We start from the raw sequence: 24,269 nt of genomic DNA on the forward strand, positions 1-24,269 counted from the left end.
GGAAGACTTTCCAAAGCAGATGCTGGAGGAAGGTGCCTGGCTTGAGAGTAAATTTTGCACCTTTTAGAACCCTCTATTTCTCTTTGGACGTTGACCGTGAGATTGCTTATACAGGACCATTCTCCTTTTAAAACAATTATTTATGGTTACTAGAAGAACATTATTTTCAAATAGCTTCTCAAAGAAGAACAAAATTCAAAAGAAATTTTGTGCCTTGTATTCTGCAAAAGGGTTCTCGTATTTTCTCTACACGGCTCATTTCTTCCTAGAGGGTCTTTTCCAAATGCCACCCTCCTATTCAGTTTCATTTGTACTAGCTACTGGCATTCAGCTACCTACATCCCTCGCCACAACCACAGCAGTTGCTGAAATGGAAAAAGTGAAGAAAAGGTGTTGTTTGGGTGGGGTTTTTTAGTTGGTTGGGGTTTTTTTAACTTTAATTTACTGCAATTTGTAAACTTGAGATTTGAGATTTGATATAAAGGGCAAAATGATCTTAGCAAGGTGTCCCGCTTGTGTTTCAGTTTCCTGAATTGTTTATAAGCTCACAGTTTTATGATTGGATATAATGCCTTCACCTCTCTTTTTCATAGCTTTTCATTAAAACACACAGATCTCTTGGGCATTCACATTAGCTCTTTCATACAGAACATTTAATGCTCTTGGGGTTTTTTGCTTAGGAGTAGCCTTTGTTTTTCAGGTGTTTTAGATTTATTGTAATAAATAGATTTAGATTTTTAGATAAATCTGAAGGTGAAGAGGTGCAAGGCGCATTTCACTATCCCTCAAATGAGTAAGCATCTAAACTAATTGTCCTCAAATAATTTTACAAGGAACAGCAGTAATATACTTTGCGTATGCCTATTTCTTAAGTATATGACTAAGCTGAACTGGACATTAGAGAAGGTAATTTGTACACAAAGTCTTAAAACTGTAGCCCTCAGGAATGGTTTGGGAATATGATCAGGGGTCTGCTGAATAATGTTTTTATTTGTAATGTCAAATCGAGCATATGTAACAGTGAAAACTATTCCTTGAGAACTGTCAAATCTAATCTTTCTTTGTTTTGCTGCGTTAAGTAATCCATATATAAAGAAAGGAAATGTAGTAATTCCCCCTTGAAAATATCTTCTGCTCACTATTTCAATAATATCTAATGCTTAGAGGGCCTTTTTCTTCCTCAAAATGTGTTAAAGATGTAAACTTACTTAATCCACCCATCTTAATTTATTTAATCCATCTGACGCTTCACTAAGACTGGTAGTTATATACTTCTATTTCTGTCCGAGAGGGAGGAGAGGGCGGGTGACTTAGGTTGCTTCATTAACTTTTTTGTGGACAGGAAAAAGGGGCACAGTTGGATCCCATTTTAGAACTAAGGATTTCCTGATTTTCAGTCTTCTGTTTACACAACTGCATTGTGCTGCTCTGACTTGAACTAAGTATTCCCTGGCTTAGGGGACCAAGGTGTTGTAATCAAGATGGTCCAAGTCCGTATATCTCCAGTTGGCGCACCGGTACTTTGTTAGCTGTTACATGAAGCTTCATGAAAATCATTTAGTGTTGTCCAAATGGATCTCATAGTCATAGTCATAGTTGCCTACTGGTTAATTTAGGACATTATATTTTCTCCCTAATTTTAAATCAAAATGCCATAAGGTACTGATCTTCAGTGTATCTTTTACTGTTTTGAACTGAAAGGTGCTTTGAGACATTTGCAAATGATGCATTGTAAGGACAAGGTAGCATTTTTCTTGTTTACTTCTTCTTAGAACTTTTTCCTTTCTAATATTAAGGATGCTTTTTCAGGGTGGAACACAGGGAATTTATTGTGTAACACCTGTTTAACAAAAGAGGGACTTGATTAATTTCCCACTCATGGTGCTGAGAATGTTCCCCTTTGTTGTCATTTTCTCAGGGTTATTACTCATTACCCTTATTCATTCTGCTTTGATAGAGGTAAATAGCTTTTAATTCCCCCTGCCCCCAAACCTTCTTAAAGTTTCCTTTGACAGCTTGTTGTAATTATGCCCCTCATTGAAGACACAGTCATTATTCTCTGTTGCCCTGAACAAGATTATTTAAGGCTCATTTTGGATTTACTCTGTGCCTGTATGTTAAATGTATTTCCCTGAAAAATAGAAAATAGCAATATAGGGGCAGTGTGAGACAGTGGTAAATATGATACCTTTCACAGCTTGTATGTAGTCGGAAGTATTTCAGTGAACATGAGCAATGCCCTTGTCATTACGGTACACAAAAAAAAAAAAAAGAAAAAAAAGTGAATGCCAAAAGGATACAAGCAAGAAACTATCCAAGCTTGCTGTAAAACCTGTTATTGAGTAATTGTTACATACAGTTTACTGTTGAGCTGTCACTGTATCCTCAGCTTTAATAAAATACGAGCCAATTTTTTTTTTTTTTTGCTTTATCAGTAGTCTTCTTTTGGAAGGTATCCGATGGCATTATGAATGTTATTCATAATGTTATAATATTGCATTGCGACATTATTACATCCTCATTTTCTCCACTTCAGCTCCCCAGACACAACTTACTTGCCAAAATGAACAAGTTCTTGGGAGTGTCAAGATTCTTGCTTTGCTACAGGCCTTATTGTTACTGAGACATCCCAGTGCTGAGGCATTTAACGAATAGCTCAGACTATTCCTGAGAGGCAAGGAAAAAGGGCACCGGTTCTTCATTTCATGTCTTCGCTCCTTTCCCCTACAAAAGGGTGCTGCTTGCTAAGGCTCTGTTCCTAATTGCTAAAGCTGTTAATTCTCTGACAGACCAGACAGCAGGGTCAGTTCCAGAAACATACCTCTGAACTTAAATGAACTTGGATCCACTTCAATAACTATAATACACTGGGGGTCCCATCCAGAAAAAAACAACCCACCAACCTAACACAGTAGTTATGTACTTGCTTTTTTAAATATATCTAAGCGATGACATTTGAGTTATCAGCTCTTGTAGATGCTGCAGTCACAGGTTTTCTAGCCGCATTGCATCTCATCTAAACGGATGCTTTTCATTTGGAGATAGCAGGTATCTTTTGCTTATGTCCTTAATTTTGTCTTCCTGCATTCTCCCTTTTATGTTAGAAATTGTTAATGTTTTGGTGTTTTAACCATCTTAGACTATTTAGTAGTAGTCTCGTTCATTAAGGTATTGGCATTTCTAGTTATTTGAAAACAGTAACATGATGCAAGGAATGCTATAGAGATTTAAAGGAACCAATAATTACTTTACAAATGAATCATGAACACTAACTAGTTCCTAGCTTATCGTCAAGAGTATCTTCAGATACACTTTCATATTATGAAACTCTTTGCTTTTTGGCAACTGTATTCCAGATGGGGTGAGTTTTCAAACACAGACACCATTTTGCCTGTAAATAATCCATACAGAAATGACTGCATGTGCATAGCTTTTTAACTGGATAGAGTAAGTTAAAACAAAAAAAAAAAAAGGAAATTTCTATAATGACATATCCCAGGTAAGGCACGTCTACCTGGGAAAGCAGGTAGCCGTATTTTTATGAAATCTGTTAGACATAGCTGGTAGGTCCAGGCAATAGATATAGACTTACAAAATGTACTTGTATAATTTACTTATTCCTATTACCTTTTGCTTTATCTAAGCCACAGAAGGTCTACACCTGCGTAAAGATATATGTTGAAGGAGATCATTCTTGTTGAAAAGGAAGAGGCCGAACAGGGATCAAGAAACAAAAGTGGGAATATTACGGTGGTCGAACCTTGACACAGTTTGTGTTTGCTGGCTAGTCCCAAGGTCCACTTGCTGCCCACCTGATATAGACCTGCTGCAGCAGTGGTTTCCCTGGGATTTTTGGATGTCCATGGCAGAGGCTGGCAGAGCACCAACAAACCCCCTGAAGCAGGAAAGCAGAGAACTGCCACCCCAGCTAGCAGATTTGGCAGATCTGCGTTTGCCCTAGGACCACCCTCCCTGTCGAAGTTTGCTGGTGACCTGTACAGCTACATGCATTCTGTGTGTTGAGACGTGTAACTTCCAGATGTACATATGAGTCTGTGATTTACAGTAGGGTCTGTGTGAATAATTACAACTGTTGTGCACGCACACAGATTTTTATGGGATGTTTCCAAGAATTTTGAACAAAAAGGACACAGAGCCAGTGCATATTTCAAACATATCGTCATCTACATGTGTGTTTCTCCTTGCTTCCTTCAGTCGGACATCCTATAATTGGGAACAATCCCAGTCCCAGAAAGAAAATGAGAAATAGTGCAAATAATGCAGACTCTTTTTTATCGTAATGGTCTGCACATGCCAAATTTAAATGTGCACACAGATGCCACTGAAATTGAGATAGATCCAAATCCATCTCGTGTCTTTAGCCTAGCAAACACTTTCCCATTTCCCAAGAGAACATGAAATCCCTCACTGAATGTGAGAGATTGTACCTTAAAAATTATTTCAAGTGATTATATTTATAGGCTGTTTATGATGCTCATTACTATGTACATGAGCACATAAATGAAATTAGCCTCACTAGAGGCATTTATCCAAGGACATGCAGGATGTCTGCAGCAGAGCCAGGAACCAGAAGATATCTTCCAAGTTTAGTCCAGTATCTTAACCACAATGCTATTTTTGCTTACTTGAGTCCCGCTGTACTCTGTTAGCGACCAGAAATCTTCAGGCGCAGAACTCTGCTCTGTCTTTGCGAACAAGATCACTTGTGGCTTGTGTGTTCTTCCTCATTATATTAAGACATCTCAACAAGAATATCTGCCTGTGTCATCGGTCAAGATCACGACTTCTAAATGACTGTAGTAAATAGCAAAAGAAAACAAAAAGCATATGTAAAGTAAGATATTACAGATCTTTTAAAAAAAGAGTACCTCATGCTTCTGCTATAAAGAAATATCCTATTCAGAGAAATCCATTACCCAATTTATGGAGGGGATAATCTACTGTGGATGTTAATCCTTTGGAGTCTATTTTAGCTCTCTATTTCATAAAATTATTGCTTCATTCTCTGATAATTTTACAATTCAGTATCATTAATTTATATATAGAAAGGGATTGGTGGAACTGCTTATTGTTAAGGTTTCCCATCCTTTCCCGTTAAAAATCTTCTTTCCAGTTGCTGTAAGAGTAGGATTAAGTTTACTGAGCAAGAAGATTGAGATTAGCATGCAGGTCCGAGGCTTGGAGCAGTACCCGCCTGCCGAGGCTCAGCAGGTCTCTCTGCTGCCAGGACACCCGTGGGGCTCACTGCTGCAGCTCGGTGGGCTGACCCCATGGGGGAGGACAGGAAGGTCTTGCTACTACTGATCGCTCTGATAGCGTTATGGTCAAGGCCTGTTTGAGATGGAGCTGCAGGTGTTAATGTTGTGGAGGAGCCATGGCAGGCACGGCTTACTTGAAGCCCCCAGTTTACATATGAGTAGGGACTAATAAGTGTATGTCTCCTGGCAGGAGCCTGGGCTTTGAGCAGGACTGTGTTCTCAACAGCACAGTGTTCTCAAAATGTAGGCCTTTCCTTAAAATGTGTGTCAAAACCCAATGCTGACGTTTTAGTTAATTTTGTATGTGCCTCAGTTGCCTACCTGTTAACTGGAGATGAACACAGTTCCCCATCTCCTTGGGTGTTAGGAAGATAAATTTACATGTGTGTTAAAGCATGCTGTCAATGTAGTGAAAAACACCTGCTCGAAAGCCTATGCAAACATTAATAATTCTGTCTTCAGAGCACAGTTTGAATGTTGTACAGTAAATGCGGTATGGTATTAAAAAGTGATGAGAAAATAAAATATGAAATATTTTGTCATTCAGTTAGCAATGCCCATCCAACACTGAGAACAAGGCAAGGGGCCCTCACATTAGAATTGGGTGTAATTCTGCAGATTTTATTCTAATTAAGAGGCTCAAGGAGGTAGTTAAGGTGTCATAAGCAGTCTTAATTCTGGTATTCCAGAAATTTTAACTGTTTACTTTGCAACTCAAATGTTCATATACATTCTGTTGCGTTGCATAAAGTGACTAAAGTGGAAATTTAGAAGCTCCGTCAGGCTAATGTAGAAATCCCAGTATCATATTCCAGAAATCCCAGGCTTGGTGTGACACCTCTTCCCTGGCCAAAAGGCACTGGTATTCATGCTGGCAGACGTGCAACAACCGCCAGCTCTAAGGAGGAGGCCAGAGCTGGGGACTGAGCACTGAAGGTACACGGGAGCCACCACCGAGCAGAACCACAGGCTCCTGGGGGAGCTGGAGTGAGTGGCCGGGTGTGCAGTTTGCGATGTCCGCTGCTAGAAGCGTTTTGCAATATCTGGTTCAGGAAACAGTTGAGATGTTTAAGAGCGAGTTTTGCTGAACCAGGTCAAACTGCTTCTGGACAGTCCTGTGGGACAATGGCACACTGTCATCTACCGGCCTACTTGGATCATGGGTTACGTGTATATAAGTGTTTGTATACGGAAAGCCATCCATCATTTCAGTTCAGAGATGATCCTTTTCAAAGCAGCACGTTGGAATTTAGAGTCTGTGTTTTCATTCATCTTTACAGGAGTTATACAACAAGTATCCATACATCACCTGCTTGGTTTCTTTTGCCTTGCTGGTTAGGGCTGTTACAAGGCTAGCTCTTGAAGTAGGTGTTACTGTGCTTCCTTCATGCAAGGAGGTGGCAACTAAATTATTGCATGAAATGAGAGATATAAATACTGTGAATTTCATATACTGCTCTTTGTAATGTCGAAGAACAAGTGAATGACTTGCCGTGGCGGTGAGTGCATGGGATCTCTGTCACCTTTCTCTTATAGCCAAGAACTAAATAATAGAAAAGACCAATTCAGAGAGGCATGCAGAGAGGGTCTTTCACTTGCCCTATCGTTCTTCACTCCTGTTTCCCCCTACTTGATCTCTCACTTTACACCTAAGACATGTTTCTCTTGCTGTTTGAAGAGTGCTGAGTAGAGATTGGCTCTTATCTAATATTATTTAGTGTTAACTCCCCTTTTCCACTCAGACTGCAATGACTGCTTCAGGGTCACGCGGCTGGAAATGAGAATGTGTGCTCCACAGGTAGGCGAGTCACTGAGCTGGTCCCCCAAAGTGTCTGCTCTTTACTGCAAACCATTTTCTTTCTTTTATTGCAAATAGAAATCTCAGCTGCCAAGAGAACCACCTGCGTATAAGCATGCAGGTAGTGTAGTGATGGTTGCTACACAGTACACATTAGGATTCCAGTCTTAATGATGCAGATGTTTAGGGACTTGCAGTGGCTTTAAGGTGACCCAGAGTTGCTAGAGTGACAAGGAGTTGGGATGGTCCTATGGGGCATTTATTAATATTATGATACTTTAGAAACAAGAGCTAAGAACTTGCTAAGAGCTGACATTTGCAGCTAAAATATGTAATGCCTGAAGAAATGCAAAAGCAACCCTTATTAATATTGGCTTTTCCTAGCAGTAAACTTGAAATATGATGATACTCTGCAAGCGTGCAATGCCTCTTTCCAATTAAAAAAATGTGCCTAGTACCGTGTCCAAGCAGGGGTCCATCAGTGAAGGACAGCACATACAACTAAAGTAATCGGCACAGCGTCAGATGAAAAGGAATCAAGAAAATCGTTGATGCCATGCTCTTGGCCACAACCCTAACCGAACCATTAAATATTTAATTGTGTCCTGAAGCCTCATTAACTTGGGTTTGGTTGTTAGACCAACGGGAGAAGCAAACTGCAGAATCAAGAAATTTTGACAGAACTGTCATAAATGCAGATGCTTTAAAGCAGACAAGCCAAGCCCAGGAGCTTGTAGCGTGGGCCCAGCTGTTGAGATAGGAGTTATGAATGTGCGGAGAGGAAACAACCAAATGCATCCCTCACTATCTCCTGGCTGTTGCTCAATGAGGTAATCACTCGCCTCTTCTCATACCCAGTACTAAAATTTGTTTGAAAGAGATCAAGGAAATATGAAGACTGCAGATGGTGTCTGGAGATTGTTATATATCATTACACAGGCAAAAACAATGTTAAAAAAGCATTAAGGTTGCAAAGTCAAGTGTTCAAAAGGTATAAAATTACAGAGTAATGGTTGTCTATGCAGTTGTAATGGGCTTCTCTGTGAACACTCATTATCTTTTTATTATTCATTATAATTATCCCATTACTCATTAACCTTAAATGTGGGATCACATGGAATTTTCCCCCTTGTTCTTTTAATTTAATTTATGTGTGAAAAAGGTTTTAGCTTTTTAAAAGAAGAACCTGAAAATGCTATCCCATGGTATATTGACAAATGGATTGTCAGCAAGGTTGAAATCTTTCTATTTATCACAGAGACACGGAGAGTCTGTCAGCATTAGATTTTAATCGTCTGTGTGGACCAGTTCTAGAAGGGGTTGGATCACTTTGCAGCTGGGCGTAGATTATTTTTATTGACAACAGAGGAGTGGTCACTGTTGGGAATTTGGGGGTTATGGCCAGGATGCAGAGGGGAAAGGCTGTCCTCTTCTTTCCTCATACGTGCCTCTGCCCCTTCCATTCTCACCCATTTGGGCTCCTCTCTTGTCCTGTCTAGCCTCCCAAATCGATTTGGCTCTTCTTAACTACCTGGTTGCCATCGCTGTTGCTTTTTACTCTTAATTTTAGTTGATTCTTAATCTCACGTCCCATTTTGCACAGGTATTTCGATCTCCCCATTTGATTCTTCTCCACTCTAGACTGTAACACTCACTCACCCTGGGCTCCTTTTACAACACCTGTTCCCTGATGTATTGTCCTCGTCTCCCCCTATAACCTAGGCATATCCCCCTTTTACTACTCAGTCTCCTTTTGTGCTCCCTCCTCCACAGCTCCTCATCTCAGCGAGCGATAGGCAATACCCCAACACCACATAATTGCAAAAATAACGCACATCACAGTACTACTAGAGTTAGGTGCCAGCATCTCCTATCACATCTGCGACCCTTGCCTGATGCTGTGCTGCTGGGGCGAGACCAGCGCTGCTCTGTGCAGCTCCTCTCTCTGTGCACCCAATTCCCCACAGGTAAGAGGGAGGGAGGTGCCATTCCCTGTCTGTCTGCAAAGGTCGATGGGAGCTGTGAGGGAAGCGGGTACAGAAATTCCAAGGAGCTATTTGCTGAGCATGCAGGGACTACGCATGTTTCTTATGTGGCCGAATCTGGAAAGTTTTTACAAGAAAGGCAACAGGCACATCCCTAGCAGAAAGAGTCACCCATTCTGACAAATTTCAGGTCCCTCTTACACATGTAGTAAGAAACCTTGCATTCCTTTGGGCTCCTTCCAGACGCTATCTGAGGAGAAGAAGCTGGATGAGCTTGGACATTTTTGCCTCCATTTGGCATCATTTTGTTCCAGCACAGGAAAAAAATCTCCTGTCTTCCTTGAGAAAGAAGAAAAGGACAAAATGTTTGACTGAAATTTCTCACCATGTATTCAAAGGGAGGATGAGATCTATAGGATGGAAATATTTAACGGGAATGGTAGAGATTTGAACAATCCAGTAGTTCACTCAAATGGAGGTCTGATGTCATGGGAAATGCCAAACCCCTATAGTGACAGAACGCTACTGGCCCTTCTGCAAAACATTAAAATAAAATGACTAGCACAAAGAAGTATCTATTCCTAAGATACAACTTCCAAATTAAATGAAATTAAGTTGTTGTTTGGGTTTTTTTCTCCTACAACCTCTTTACAGTAAAGAAACACCTACCTTTGCTTGGTGGGAATGTACCGAATGGCCAAACCGCTAATTATCTGCAAGCAGAATTTGTGTCAGTATTTCGGCTGGAAAAGCGTATCAAAAGATTAATATTTCACTCCTACTCGCTTTTAGTGTTTTCTCCTTGTCATTCTTTCCCTGTTGTATGTGAGGTGAGAAATCTTTGGCAAAGACTGTTTTTATGTTTTTAAGCTGATATATTTTGCTGCCGTAGGATCCTGAACAGACAAGCGTGTTGATGTCAGGGGTGTGCAACTTGCAATTGTGAGGAGAAGGGAAGCTGTGTACATCTAAGCCTAGCAGAAACTTCTTTAAATCCCTTTATTGAAAAGAAGTCAGTAAGAGGTGAGATTGATTGGATCCTTAGTTTATGAGACCCAAGTCTTCCCCTATTGATGAACTTAATATCCTCACCTTCTACTATGTTTTAAACTCCCTGACTGTGTCCCCTACCCTGCTGGCACCTCGGCTGACATGAATTTAGATGTTTATGGCACGCAGTGCTTTCTCCTCCCACCTAGCAGGATGGATTAGCAAGTTAAAAAGAATAGCTCAGTGGTATCTTTTTTTGCCTCATGAATATTTTGGATCTACATTCAAAGAACTGAGACACAGGTAAGAAAATATCAGTGGAGCCTAAAGTATATGTGACTGAGGAATCAGGGCAACAAAAAAAAATAAAAAGGGAGAAAAGGTTAAGAAAAGGAATGTACTTGTGCCGGTAAGATAGGGGTTAGGTGGGGACAGGACTGAAGAGGAGACAAAACGGATGAAGGATTACAGAATAAAAACGATTTGGGAATAGGATGTTGGGAGAGGTGAATAGGGTAGAACAATAGGGAAGAGCGTTCACTGAATGTGAATAGAAATCATTATAAAGTTTCCACCATCTCCTAATAAAAATACAGTAGCCTTGAGTCCCTGTGCTTTATTAAAAACTCCAGCTGGAATATATAAAAGAAGGCAGGCAAATTATTCTCAAAACAGATAACTTTTAGATGAAGGAGAATGTAGAGGTTTGATGAGATTTTTTTTGACGGCAAAAGATATTTGATGAACAAGACTGAAGAAAAGATGCACCAGGGAGGGGAGGAAGGAAAAGAAAAAAATGGTAGAGGAGAAAAAGAGGGAAGATTTGAGCTATAATTAGCATTTTTCTGTTTTCAGGAAATAAATGATCTCTTACCCAAAGAATTTCTCTGGTACAGGAAAGTGGCAGTCCTAACTCTGTTTTTGTTAGATGTTAGGTATCACCCTCCCTTTTGTTCTGGGAAGTTGACACGTATAGGATTGGGAAGTTAAACATTTATGCAGCGTGCTCTGTTCAGAATGGGCTTCGTACTGTTTAATGGACAATGAGCTGTACTGCAGCTGACAAAATACAGATTTCCTGAACCAAATATATTCAGTTCAATACATTTTCTTTGGTTATGATGGACAGTAATCTGGCGTGACATAAAGTTTGATTTTGCACGGCAGGTTGCATTGGTTCTGTGGTAAATGGAAGCTGTCCATTACAAAAAAAAAATGCCATTATTCCTACAAAAGAGTGAACTGATTTGAAAAACAGAGAATTGGTTCGAGTCTCCAGCTTACCTGCTCGTGGAGCTTTTCACCCAGCTCCCAGTACTGTGCTTCTCCATTTGCTATGCATTTTCTCCCTATCTGGGCGAGACAGAATTTGAGAGCCGGAAATTCCCCCTCTGTTGGGAATCGTTATGCACAATCTTTTGATTCCATATTTAGTGGACACTTATAATTTTTCTTGTAATGTCATGGGGAAGCTTTACATGCTGATAACAAGGCACTAGAGGTCCTAGTAAGTGTTTTTATGTGCTTTCCACTTCACTTCCCGATTGTGGTTAGGTGAGAAGGAGAAGAATAGCATTTTGTTATGGCTGAAGATTACAGTTTCTCATAACCTGTGTTTTTTCTTTATTTATAAAATACTTTGGAGTGAATAGACTCTGAATTACTGTAGCGCTTAGTGGGGCAAGCTAGAGTGCAGATTGCTTTTCCCAGTCATGAATTTCCATTAAAAACAAACAACTGATCAACGCATTTCCCTACAGACTGATCTAAATAGTTATATCATCTGTATCCCTAAACAATATTTTTATCTCTACATGTGTAGAGAAAAAAGATGATTTTTGTTTAGGATATTTTTGAATACATATTAGAGATTATTTTTTTTAGACTTTGATTTTTCCTTTTTTGGGAGGACCAAATAGGGAATTTTTTATTGCCGTTCAGTCAGGGTAGAATTTGCATAAAAAAATTAAAATAAAAAAAATCAAAACTTGAACTGAACTGAAAAAAGGTAATATTTTGAGATTTCATCCTACTCGTAAAATTTGCAATAGTCATAAAGAAAAATGATTTTTACAAACACTTTTGAGTGAAGTTTTGCACTAAATTGCAAGGGTAGTGCCATAATTGTACTATTTTAGAAGGGGGTCTATTAGCAGATGAAATGGAAATTATTAGCAGAGTCTCCTTCAGGCCTTATTTACAGCCAGCATTAGATGAAGAGTTATTTAGTGGGCAAATAAGCCTGCCAGATATGAAAGAGACAAGAAGAAATGTGTCTTGGCATGCTGGGGAGGATAAGTATGGGGAAAGCAGAAAGTATTATATTTGATAGTGATGGAATGTAGCCTGAGATGACCCTCTATTCTTGCCTATTGTTAACTTTTTCCCATGTAAAAAAATGCCACAGCCTGCAAGTTCTCTAACAGCAGCTGTCTGGATGGTGGAAGAACAAGCTGTTTACATACATTATTACAGATTTCTGATGATGTGTTGTTTTGGTGCCCTACCAAAATCAAGGTTCCCCTGTGGTTCTGTAAAAACAGAGAGATTGTTCTCACCACAAAGAGCTTCCAGTCCAAGCTCGTGAGACAGAGACAGAAGGGAGGGAGAAGGAGAAGTGGTTTGTCCAAGGTCACGGTGTAGGTCAGGGGCAGTACCAGCAGGAAAACAGGACCCAGACCTCTAGTCTTTCTGGGTTTATGTAAATAGGGGCATTAACTGGCTAATCGCTCCCAGGTAAGAATGCCCACGCGAGGCGTTAGGCTGGTGTAACTCTAGCTGTCGAGGATGCTGGTGCAATTACGTTAGTAAACTTTCCCAGGCAGATGAGTCCCTGCTCCTGGGCTTTAACCGCGATAGCCCCACTGCAAGGAGACCTTTCTGCCAAGGAGTGTTGTTGGAAATTTAGCAAGAGGAAGGAAAGAAAAAACAAAACAAAACAGCCCTCGCTTCAATTAGAGGAAAAGATAATTCCTTTCAAGTTGAGAGGCTCGACTCCTGCTGGCCTTTGTTCTTAAGCTTACCCTCGCTGTAATTTCATAGAGCAACTTGCATAATGCCAGTTTGTTCTGTGATTACCCTCAGCTGGAGCACAAAATTAATATCTCACTAAGTAATTCAGTACATGATGGGTGAACATTTAGTTAAACATGCCCTAAAAAGCTAGGATTTTCCGTGCTCGCTGGAACTCTCTCAGTGACAATTAATTGCCTGTGTTCTTATGTGTTTATGAGCCTCAGTAAACAGGCGGCATATTTACGTCTCCCCCATTACCTTCAGGAATAAACTTCCTTAAGAAAAAAATCTCATGTTCCCTGATTACAATCTGATTTTAAGTAAACAGAGGCTGGGGAAAGTGACTAGTAAGCAGGACTTTGGAGGGAGGAAGGTGGGAAGCGGAGAATTTTCTCCTTCTGAAATCGTACCGCATCTAATGCTGGTAGTATTAAGTTCATATTCCGCAGGAGTGAAATGGCCTTGGTTAGTCCTCTTACCGTCTGGGGCTTTGTTTGCCTTTTTTATCCTAGGAGTTTAGACTCAAGAACAGATGCAATATTTACTAACTTGTGATATGGAGCTGCTATAGAAAATATCACCTTTGAAAAGCACGTCTCCTAACCTGTGCAACATCCTGGTGTTTTCTGAAAGCCCTAAATTATCGATGTGGGATCCTACTTAAGGGTACAGCAGTGATACGCTACAGCCCACATTCCTCTCCTGTTTCTTCACGTTGCTTTTCTCCGCCATTGCACCGCTTTCTTTCCTCATGAACCTCCAACAGAACTGAAAGGAAGTCCCAGTCCTTCTCCCCATCAGTTGTGTTTGCTTTGGCCTCTACCATGCAGTGAGGGTTTGTGAGGAGAGAGGAACCCACTGTTCTTTGCAACAACTAGAGCATCGCTACTGACCAGTCATGTTACTTAATCCTCTTCCACAGCACAGAATGAATTAACAGTTGCAAAGCGTTCCGAGATGCGTAGAAAACAGACTGCAGACAAAAGAATAAGATAGTATCATTTACTTTGGTTGTATCCATTAACATCTGCAGAAAAGGGACTGTAATGCATAACTTTGGGCTGTCTGCACAACTGGCTGCTAGTTTCATTTGCTTCTGCAGGTAAGAGATATCAGATGGAAAATACAAACAATTGGGTAGCAGTGAAGTGAATGTTCACTGTTGTTCACTTTTTTTTTTACTCTGCTGCTCTGAAGATTTCCTTTAGGATTGGGCCTTTATGTAAAAGTAGACCAACGGAAATACCTGAGCCATGGTATTAAGACGGAAGATGGTAAAGTGAAAAAATACGATATCTAATGACAAATAGGCGGCAAGCCATTGCTGTTGTCCAAAACCTCATACACTGACTCTTTCAGATTTACTCTAGGCCATCTGCAGTTCTGCCTAATTCTAGACTTCATGGTGCTGCGATGGTTAGTGCCGAAGAGTGGAGAGCAAACCTGGCTGATTTTTCATGCAGGCAGGAGGTGTGCATGCGTGGGGAAAGCCACCCTCAGCGGTGTTTGGTGTCTTGTGAGAGGAGGACATCTGAAAATGGTGGCGTCCCCCACTTCAGAGAGATTTTGTCAATCCCAGACACTTAATGCTGTCGTCGTTAAGCTAAGTGTTTTGTTCCTCTGTCTCTTTTTTGTTTTTTTTTCCCACCTCCTCCACGGTTATCACATGCTTTGCTGGTGGTTGCACCAGGATATATCGCTTGTTAGAAATTCAGCTAGCTATCCTTAGGCAAATCAGCTTGATAAATGAACTACTAAATAGCAAGATTCTGTGTTCATCAATATAGTTTTAAGGTACCTGGACTGAAGAAGCTGACAGATCTAGAAATAAAATCAGTATTCTTCTTGTAACCCATTGTAAACAAGCTGTCAAGCATCACTATGGTCTCCTTTGAAATAGCTTTAATGAGTAAATAGAGAGAATAAAAGCAGAGAGACAGCGTCAAAAATGTAAGCCCAAGATAATTGTTCTTTTTTTTTTTTCTTTAACCTATTATATTGCTTTAGGTGGTGGTAGCTGTATTTCTGCTGCTCAACAAGCAAATTTTCCCTAGTCCTGACTTAGACAATTTTGACATAATTTTGTCAAAAGTGAATATTTCTAGAATACATATTGCTGGGTTTCAAGAGCAAAGAGCTAGAAAATGTTTGAATTACTCCCTGATTCCAATACCTGTGACTTTAGAAGGTTTTCATAGGATAGATAAAAGGCTCATTTAAAGGAAAACCAAAAATGTGTAAGTAAAGTTGTATTTTAGCAAATAAGAACCCCTGAATTATGTTCTTCTACTAGGTATCCGCTTTTTTCTTTTAACTCACTTTTTGTGAATGAAGAAATCTGCATTTTGTGAAAGGTAAAAATACATCCAAACATATGTAATTTCTGTACTTCAGGCTGCCAGGAGAAGCATTCTCTTTTTTTTTTCTTTTTTCTTCCTGTCAGTTAACTCTGGGTTTCTTATCCACTGCTTCGGTTGTTGCTGAGTTAATATCCTTTGGCACCTGCCTCCAAACGTGTTTGGCTGTCTGGTTTACAGTTGATCTGTTCCCATTTATTTTATTTCATTTCTAAATTTCCCATTGAAGAGATCCTTATTGCTCGCCTGCTGTGTGAATCTCCCCCCCTCGCCCAAGTTGGTGACACCGGTGCTGGCAGTGCCTTTTGCGGGTGCGCTGGGACTCGGGTCTCTCCCTGGATTCCCGCGAGTGGCCCTGGCTTGGGCTTGATAATGAGCCTCCAATAGGAGGAAAAAAAAAGTTGTGAAGTTTGCTTGCTGTTGCTCACTGGGATCGAACAGCTTGTCTTTTCTTTTGAGGAACATTTATACTTAACACTCGGTAGGCAAACTGCTATTTCAGTTTGCAAGTGGATTCGGTTATTCAAATGCGCAGGCCAGAAAATGAAGGGGATTCTATTTAAACAGTGTGCTCCCGAGTCACAGATGATCTTTTTGATGTCTGTATTTTGCAAATGGAAATTTTCCATTTTCCAGCGCTAGCATTTGTTCAGAGGCTGTGTGCTATCTAAATCTGCTTTTGTGGCGGTTCATTTGCATTTTTGCTGTGCTATATTGCCTCCTGTCTTCTCCCCTTGGTCCCCCACTCCTTTATATTGAATTCCTATTTTTGCTGCCTCTGCTCTATCTTGCATCTCTGAAGGCTCGGCCATGCAAGGTGGTAAGCAGTCTCTGCTGTTTGTTACGACTGCTGGGCACCTCGTCAGGATTACAGGTGAAAAAGGAAATCCAAACCATCTGCATATTAAAGACGTTTGCTGGGAGAGAGCAAGAGGAAGGTGGAGCTGTTACCTGCTCAGGTAACAGGTCCGGCTTCTCCTGCAGCTCCCGACCTTTTCCCAGTTGTGAGAACAGCTGGTGCTACTGGTCAGTGTCTGTGATGGGGGTGTGTGTGGAAATCCTGTGTTGAAATTTTATAGCATGCTGTGAAATACTCATAGTTGTCAGGTGAAATAGCCAAAATGGTCCGTTCTGGTCTTAGAATAATGGCCACAGCAAATTTTGCATGTTCAGATAGATGTCTTGGTAAGAATGCGCGGTTTTCTGCTTCCTAAGTATTTCTGTTTTATTTCACCCTGTACACATAGGTTCTTTCTTTCTCCAAATCTGGTTACATCCACTTCTACAAGCAAACTGCTTAGCAAGAAAAACTGCGTTAATATCCTGAGGGAAAAGTGAGAAGGTGGGGAGAGAAGCACAACAACTTAATTCTGGCAGTTGAAAGAACAATCTGAAAGTTGTCAGGCTCAAAAGTATCACCTACCGTCAAGTAATCACTATTCACTTCTGCAGATACCAACCCTCAAACAGTATATTTCACCCTGGGGGAAAACAGGGGGAGAGAAAAAAAGAGCGTAAGTAGGAGTATCGCTGGAGTATCACACACTACCATGAGAGGCAGCGTATTTAGAGCTAAGCAGCAATATAAACCCAGCGTAAGGCTGGGAGCCGGGAATTGCAGGCTTTTCCTCCCATTCCTATCTTTCTTCTTCATTCACCTCTCCTCTGAGCTCCTGAGGAACCACGTGGTCCTGGCCAGCTTGGACTTCAGTAGGAACTGAAAATACTCTGTAGTTTACCCAACCTGGCCTTTCTTCTGAAGGTGTTTTGGCAGGTTTGTGAGCTGGGGCGGTGGTAGTGCTCCACAGTGCTCCTCTGGATAGGCAGGAGCGCCCGGTTAATGCCTGTCCAGTGCTCTGGGAACAGAGCACTGGTTTTGCAAAAGTTTTGCTCCTGAAACACGGGGCAAATAATTGTGTAAGAGTGGGACCTCGTTCCTACTATGTGGCACAGGACTGGTACCTAAATGCCAATAATTAATGATTATTCATGCCTGGTGATGAAAGCAGAGTGTATCTGTTGAGTGTACGCAGATCTATAGGCGGTATTTTGAGCATGTGTATGGCTTCCCGCAATGCCTGTTTCCTTCAGCTGCTCTCTTTGCTCCTGAACTAACTGGCTATGGGGTACTTATAGGGATCTAGAACAACCCCCTCTGCTTACGAGAAGAGCAAACTGCCAGAGTAAAGCGTGATATTTCCATGTTCCTGTCATGTGCAAGCACGTGCCCGCAAACCAAAACACAGCTGGCAAGTCTAATTTTAGCTCTGCCAGCCTTGAGAAGTGTCCCTTTAAAGAAATTCTTTTTATAATTCTTGTTTTTTTTTTTTTTCTGAAGCAATTTGGTTGATAATACAGCAGCTGACAATCCTGCTGCAATACTACCGATGATTTAAATAAAACCAGAAAGAAACTGCTGCCCCACTTTTTTTTTTTTTAACCCCCTTAATTTATAAATAGGCAAAGCCACTGTAGAAAGGCCCAGGAATTTGATGACGTGTTAAAGGAATAAGTGATTAAAAAAAAAAAAAAATAGAAGAAACGCTGGGATTTGTGTAGAAGAGGAAACATTTTGTTATTCGCGCACTTTCTCCCTGGTGATTTACAGTCCTGTAGCAAGACATACCCTTCCTTCTCGTTTTTCGGAGGATAAATATTTGGGACGGCTGCGCTGACACGGGTCCGGCTCAGACGGGGATCTGCAGCAGGTGCGGGGCGCCTGGCCGGCTGCGGGGGCCACTGCTGGCCCTCACCTGGGCCCGAGGGCCGCGGGGTGCGCTGCGGACAGGGAAGGCGCGGGGGGGGGGGGGGCGGGTTTTTTTTTAGGGGGTAACGGAGCCACGGGTAAGTTTTGTGGCACTGTGGCATTTTCCATGCGTCTGGCTGAAGGCACCCGTAAGTGAGGCCGGGCGAGTTTCCTCTTCACCCTCTTCCTCCATTTTGTTCCAACTTTAAATAAACCAAGTCTTATATAAGCGGTCTAACAAAGTATGTATTTAATATGCCTGGCCCCGGGTCGCCTCTCCGCCGAGTGCCGGATGACGGTACGGAGTAGTTTTCTGAGGAGGCCTTGAGGAAGGGGGGCGGGAGGGAGGACGACGACTTCCCTACTCGGCGACTGGGCTCCGTGTCCTTCCCCTGCCTGTTTCTTAAGGGGGGGGGGGAAATAAAAAAATAAAAAATTAAATAAAACATGCGTTGTAGGGCTTCTCTCCCCAAACACACCCCGCCCCCGGCGTTAGGATTTCCCGAGTCCCACGGCCGCTTTTCGGCGGGGCCGCGGACAGCGGGGCGGAGCGGGGCGGGGGCCGCAGCCGGAGCCGGGGCCGCGGCGGCGGGCGGGGGCGCGGAGGCGGCGGCGGGGCCTGCGCCGGCCTCCCGGGGGAGCGGCGCGCCGAGGTCCCTCCCACCGGCGGCGCGGCGCGGAGGGGGTTTGAATGAAAGACAGGACGAGCCCTGAGCACCATGTCACTCCGTGAGGGAGGCAGCGGCAACTAGGCTGGGGAAGGCTCTTCCCTCCCCCCCTCCCCCTTTTTTTTTCTTTTCTTTTTTTTCCCCCCTTTATTTTTCCTTTTTTTTTTTCTTCCTTTTTTTTTTTTTTTTTTTTTTTTTTTTTACTCGGTTGTTGGAAGGGGGGCGGGTGGGGAGCCAGAGGGGAGGGCTCGAGAGCGGGGCGAGCCGAGGAGAGGACGAAGAGAGCGAGCGAGCGGCTCTGCGGAGGTTTGGAGTTGCACTGTCTTCCCGGCTCCTCTGGCAGGACGTTTCCCTCTCTCCCTCCTCTCTCTCTCTCTCTCTCTCTCTCTCTCCCTCCCTCCTCCTTTTCTCTCTCTCTCCCGAGCCGGGCAGCGGGCACGGCCGGAGGCACGCTGCTGCCAGCGGGGGAGGCGGGCTGCTCCGCCGCGGGCAGCCGGGCAGGGGGCTTCCACCCACCCACCCAGCCCCACGCACACACACACACCCGCACAACGCCCCCCCACATATATATGTGCGTGCGGGCGCTTTTTTGGCTGCGCTGGAAGTAGCGCACGGTAGACGGCGAGGAAGTCTCGGCAGCCGCCTCCTCCTCCTCCTCCGTCGCCCGCGCTGTCAGGAATAGCGGCGTGAGAGGAAGAAAGGCCCTGGGGCACTACACCCTGCCAACGAGTTCCCTGCACCAGCCAGAAGGACTCCAGCTACATGGGCAAACGCCTGGACCAGCAGCCAATGTACCCCCAGTACACCTACTACTACCCCCACTATCTCCAAACCAAGGTAGGGGCCGGGCGCTCGGCGGGCGATGGAGAGCGGAGCCGCGCAAATCGCCGACTCGCTTCTGCTTGCTTTTTTTTTTTTTTTTTTTTTTTTTTTTTTTTTTTTTTTTGGTGTGTGTGTTTCCCCCTCACCCCCCCCCTTCCTCGGGTTCGGTGTCACGCAGAGCCGAGCTGGTAGGCAGAAAGCAGGCGTGAGAGAGGCAGGAAGGTTACTGCCTGCCCTCCCCTTCGTTTCTTTATTTATTTTATTTCTTTTTAATTTTTTTTTTTTTTTCCCCAAGGGCTGCTGGCGTCGGCTAATTCCTTTTATTGTTTAGGGAGACCGGCGCGGTTAACGCTATCGTTACACCGGGCAGGTAGTGTGTTTATGATGGCATAGGATAAAGATTGCTCTGGACAGCATCAGGCACGAAACAGTGTTTTGGTGGCTTTTCCAGTGATCTCTACAGTTTATCGGGAGCTTAAAAGCATTTTGCTGTTAGAAAAGCTGTCTGTGGCAACTCAAACTTTTAATCAGCTGAGGAGGAGATGCTGTGGAGCTCGGAGCTAACCGACCGAATCTGGCGGAGTTTGTTTCAGTGCATTGCACTGCTTTTAATATTTCATTAAATATTGAGGATGATACGGCTGTACTCTCTTGCGTTTAAAAGGTGTAGAAACAGCGGGTAGCCACTTTCGGAGAGCGGATCCAAGCGTGGACTCTTCCTTTTTTTCTCTCTTCTTTTCTTAATAATTTTTAAAATGCCAGCAGACTGGAAAGCAGGCCTGCACCTCCTAAAGAGGCTGAGTGAAGTCGATGCTACCTGGCCATGAGTTAGTTAATTAAAGCTTTATTTTTCTAATGCCATTGTATAATAGTCTGCTCTCTGAAAAGATTTCCTGTGTGACCAAGGGACAGTAACAAAAGAAATCCCTAAAACGAAAGTTTGTCAACCCTGTTAGGACACTGTATTTAAAGAAAAAAAAAAAGGGGAAAAAAATTTTAAAACTATTCTGAAGTGTGACCTCACAGCCACTGATTAACAGTTTCAGTTAATGAACTAACATCCTTTATGGAGGAAAAAAAAAAATAGGCAGGGCGCACACATGTGCGTGTGGCACTGCATACACATACACGCGTTGCGCTTCTGTGGCAAATTTAACACATGGGACATTTGACGTGTGCGTCTGTGTGTGGTGAAGTGCCACGGGGGAGGCTGACTTCTCCAGACTTTTGGTTTGAAGCACGTTGATGTGGCTCTAGTTCTGGAAGGATAAGTTATATTTCCTTGTTAATAAAATTACTTTCCCGTTAACGTTTATAGCCTGACTACTGCATTATATAAATTAACTAATTGTCAAAACGGTGATTCAGGCTGGTTGGGGTTGCGATGACACCAGAACCACTCAGTAGGATTACAGCCTTGTAATTCATGGCAGGGCTACCCCTCACTTCTTTGCTGTGCTCTGTCTTTCACTGTATTGTGCAGATATTTTTTTTTTATAAAATTTAACCTTTTTAATTTTGTATTTTGGACTGATTTTTATGTGGTTTTTTTTTTTTTCTTTCTTTTTCTCCCCCTTCCTTTCAAGGTCGATCCAAATTGCATTTTACCTTTGTGACCATTTAGTGTGTATTGTTGCTGTTGCAGCAGCAGCCCGTCACAGGCTCGACTGCAATATTGCCTATAGCTTTAACTGTTTGGGGGATTGGGGGACGCAGGCTGATGCTATTCCTCAAAACCTGGCAAGGCAAGGACATGAAACAATTGATGGTGTTTTTTTGAAAGAACAATAGCCTCGAGTATTGGAGGAGAAATATTGGACATTCCATGCCTTTTACTCACGTAGCTTACATTTTGCTTTTTTTTTCCTTTTTTGCTCGTTTTTTTTTAACTTTGTAAAATAAGCTTTTGGAGGAAATTAACCTTGTATTTGAGCTTAAAATAGTAACAATAGCTTTTCCGTACCGTGCCTTTTTTTAACCTGATGCTTTAAAAAATAAATTAAACGCACTTTTATAGCCGGTATATAAAATTATCAACCCCGTGAAAAGTCGTGTGCGTCTGTCTTTGCACACATGCACTATTACTGTAAGGACAGGTAACATTTCAAATTGGTGATACGTTTTATATGGCATTAATTTTTCTTTTTTCTCCCTTGCTCCACAGCTAAGTGCATACATAAAACCTAAATAATAAACACATATACACACGCATATGTATACACACGTGTACAAGTATTTCTCTTCTATAGACCTTAAGAGTTTAGAGCAGTGCAGACAGCCAGCATCTGGATTTTGTTACCTTAAAGCTAGCCGTCAGCTTCTGGGACATTTTAAAGCAGTTAGATCCATTGTATGTCTAAAGCTAATAGTCGGGTAATCAAATAACGTTGTGGTGGAGAGCTGTATCTTTTATCATGCCTATTGGAGCAACACATATTAATAAACCCCTGTACAATTCCAGCTGTCCTGTGAACTCCAGCTTTTTATTTTCTAAAACCTGCTCTTTGTACCGAGCATGGTAGGATTCAGCTCTACAAAAAGAATGTGTTTTTATGCTCATAGTCATGCACGCTGGGGCAGGGGGGGCATTCATTTGTAATTAAGAAAGAAATTCTGGGCTTTCTTATGGCATTTGCATACAGCTTGTGAAACGTGGAGCAGCAGCACGTTCAATGGGCAAAGTTTGGGAATTCGTGCTCCCCAGCGCATTTGGGTGAAGCGCTGCTTTTGCTTCGCTGGTTTGGTGAAGTTGTCTCGGTGGTTCTTTGAGAAGTACCGCGTTACTGTACATCACGTCCCTCTCACGGGGGAGCACGGAGCTGCGCAGGATCTCAGCCTACACTCTGTGTTTGGTGTCTTCTAACATAGCTAGCATGTTGTTGCGCAGAAATGGTGTAAATGAATAGCTATATGGGTAATGGGATTATAAATAGAAAAAATGGGTTCCATATGTTTGTCTGATTGCTTTAAGTTTTTAGTGTTTCGTGGCCTTTTGTAGAACATGAAGCACGCACTCTTATTATTCAGTTTACTTGTGCTCCTTCACTATCAGATGCCACCACTGAAGCTAAAACTTTAATTGCAGGTTTAGACAAACCCATTTAGACAAACCAAAAATGAAAAGGGAGGCAGGGGAAGGAGGTCAATTTTAAGAGACAATTGCAAGGAATTTAATATGCCTCTTAAGGACAAGCACTGAGTTTGAGGAAAGACATAACCGTGTTTTTCTCATTTTGCCATGACGCTGTCTGATAACTGCAGTTTGAAAATACATTGTTGGAACTTCTTTAGGCAGATCCTGAGAGCAGAGTCCAGTTGTCCCAGGAGTTTATTTCAGAATAAACATTTTTAGTTACTCTTGTTAAGTGAAGGATACTCTTGTGTTCTTGCTGCAAAGAACATTGCACGGAGGTGGTTCAGCTCATATATATCTGATGAGAATCTAGAGTAGGTTTTTTATTTTATTTTGAGACGTTAAGTGAATTTCCTTAGTTGCATCCTTGCTGATGGCGTAACTACTCAAACAACCGGTTTACAGGAGTATGTTGTAAATTGTCACATACGAAATGATAATGATGCCAAATCTTGCATTGTGGTTTGAATTTATTTCTTTAGTTTCTTGCTTGCCAGAGCAAATTCTTTTCTCGTTGCTGTTTTGCGCAGTGGAAAACAAAACTAGACATCATGAAATACCACGTAATGATATGAAAAGGGGAAAAAATATTAACCGAACTATTTGAAGATATTTGAAAGAGTCTTTTTAATTTAGTAGCCGCTGTGTTTTGTCTTTGTTCCCTGTGGCTTATGATTAGACCTAGAGCTGTGGTAAGCTCTCTCTGCAAACATTCTACTGAAGAAAACCTGAATCGCCTGGGTGGAAAGGAGAAGGTGCCACAGTTACCTGCCGACAGGAATTGTTTGGTTTGTGACTGCTGTACCTGCATTGGGGGTAAAAATATGCCAGTTTAGCAGCCATTTCCGTGCGGTTTGCTTTCATGCATTCTCCAGATATTTCCTACCTATTAGTCATGGTTCGGATTTGGTAGTTTAACTCTCATAGTGTTGACTCCGCTACCCAGCCAGAAGGCTGAAATACCCCAAATGGAGAGGCAGCGTTTACTGTAGCCACAATACTTCTTCATCTCTGTGTGTCTGATGCACATGTGAACACATGCAAAAGGAAGAAGTGTGATTTCCCAACACCTACGTGAATAAAATCCTGTCTCTACGGACGTGAAAAGCGTGCAGGCTGGCCTGCAGGCAAGAGTGGCTTGATGAGCATGTTTGTGAAGTGGCAGATACGTGCCCCAGCTGAGGCAAAAACAATTGTGAAATTCAAACAGGTGTACTCAGAAAAGTTTAAGCTTGATAAAGTCATTTTATGGGTACATGTTTGGGTGTGTGTATGTGTTTTGTTTCCTTTTTGCCATTTTTAGGGCATCCTTTGGCACAATGAAGTCGTGGACCTCTTTCAGTTGCGTGCCACAAGCACGCCTCGTTCTGTCGGCCCCTTTTAGAAAGCATATTTTTGGAATTGGTGCAAAGCTCTTGCCTCTCTTCACCTTGTACCTACCAATCCCATGCTCTTTTGCCACTCACGTTTCTGTTT

The 24,269-nt window shown here is 42.3% G+C and overlaps 1 protein-coding gene across 10 annotated transcripts in view; it reads left to right on the forward strand.

Annotated features, from left to right (window-relative positions):
• The window catches only part of RBMS3 (RNA binding motif single stranded interacting protein 3), a 716,669-nt gene that overhangs the window by 244,773 nt on the left and 447,627 nt on the right, over positions 1-24,269 (forward strand). The window contains exon 1 of one of the 10 annotated variants that reach the window (XM_074575098.1): positions 18,320-19,675. The exons of 8 other annotated variants lie outside the window; for them this stretch is intronic. In XM_074575098.1, the coding sequence (XP_074431199.1) occupies positions 19,601-19,675 (75 nt within the window). In that variant the 5' untranslated portion in view covers positions 18,320-19,600. Of the gene's footprint in view, positions 1-18,319; positions 19,676-24,269 lie in introns of those variants that run through there. One more of the 10 variants, XM_074575097.1, reaches the window with a different exon arrangement.

The sequence above is a fragment of the Larus michahellis genome, chromosome 2 (genome assembly GCF_964199755.1).
Source record: "Larus michahellis chromosome 2, bLarMic1.1, whole genome shotgun sequence".
NCBI lineage: Eukaryota > Metazoa > Chordata > Aves > Charadriiformes > Laridae > Larus > Larus michahellis.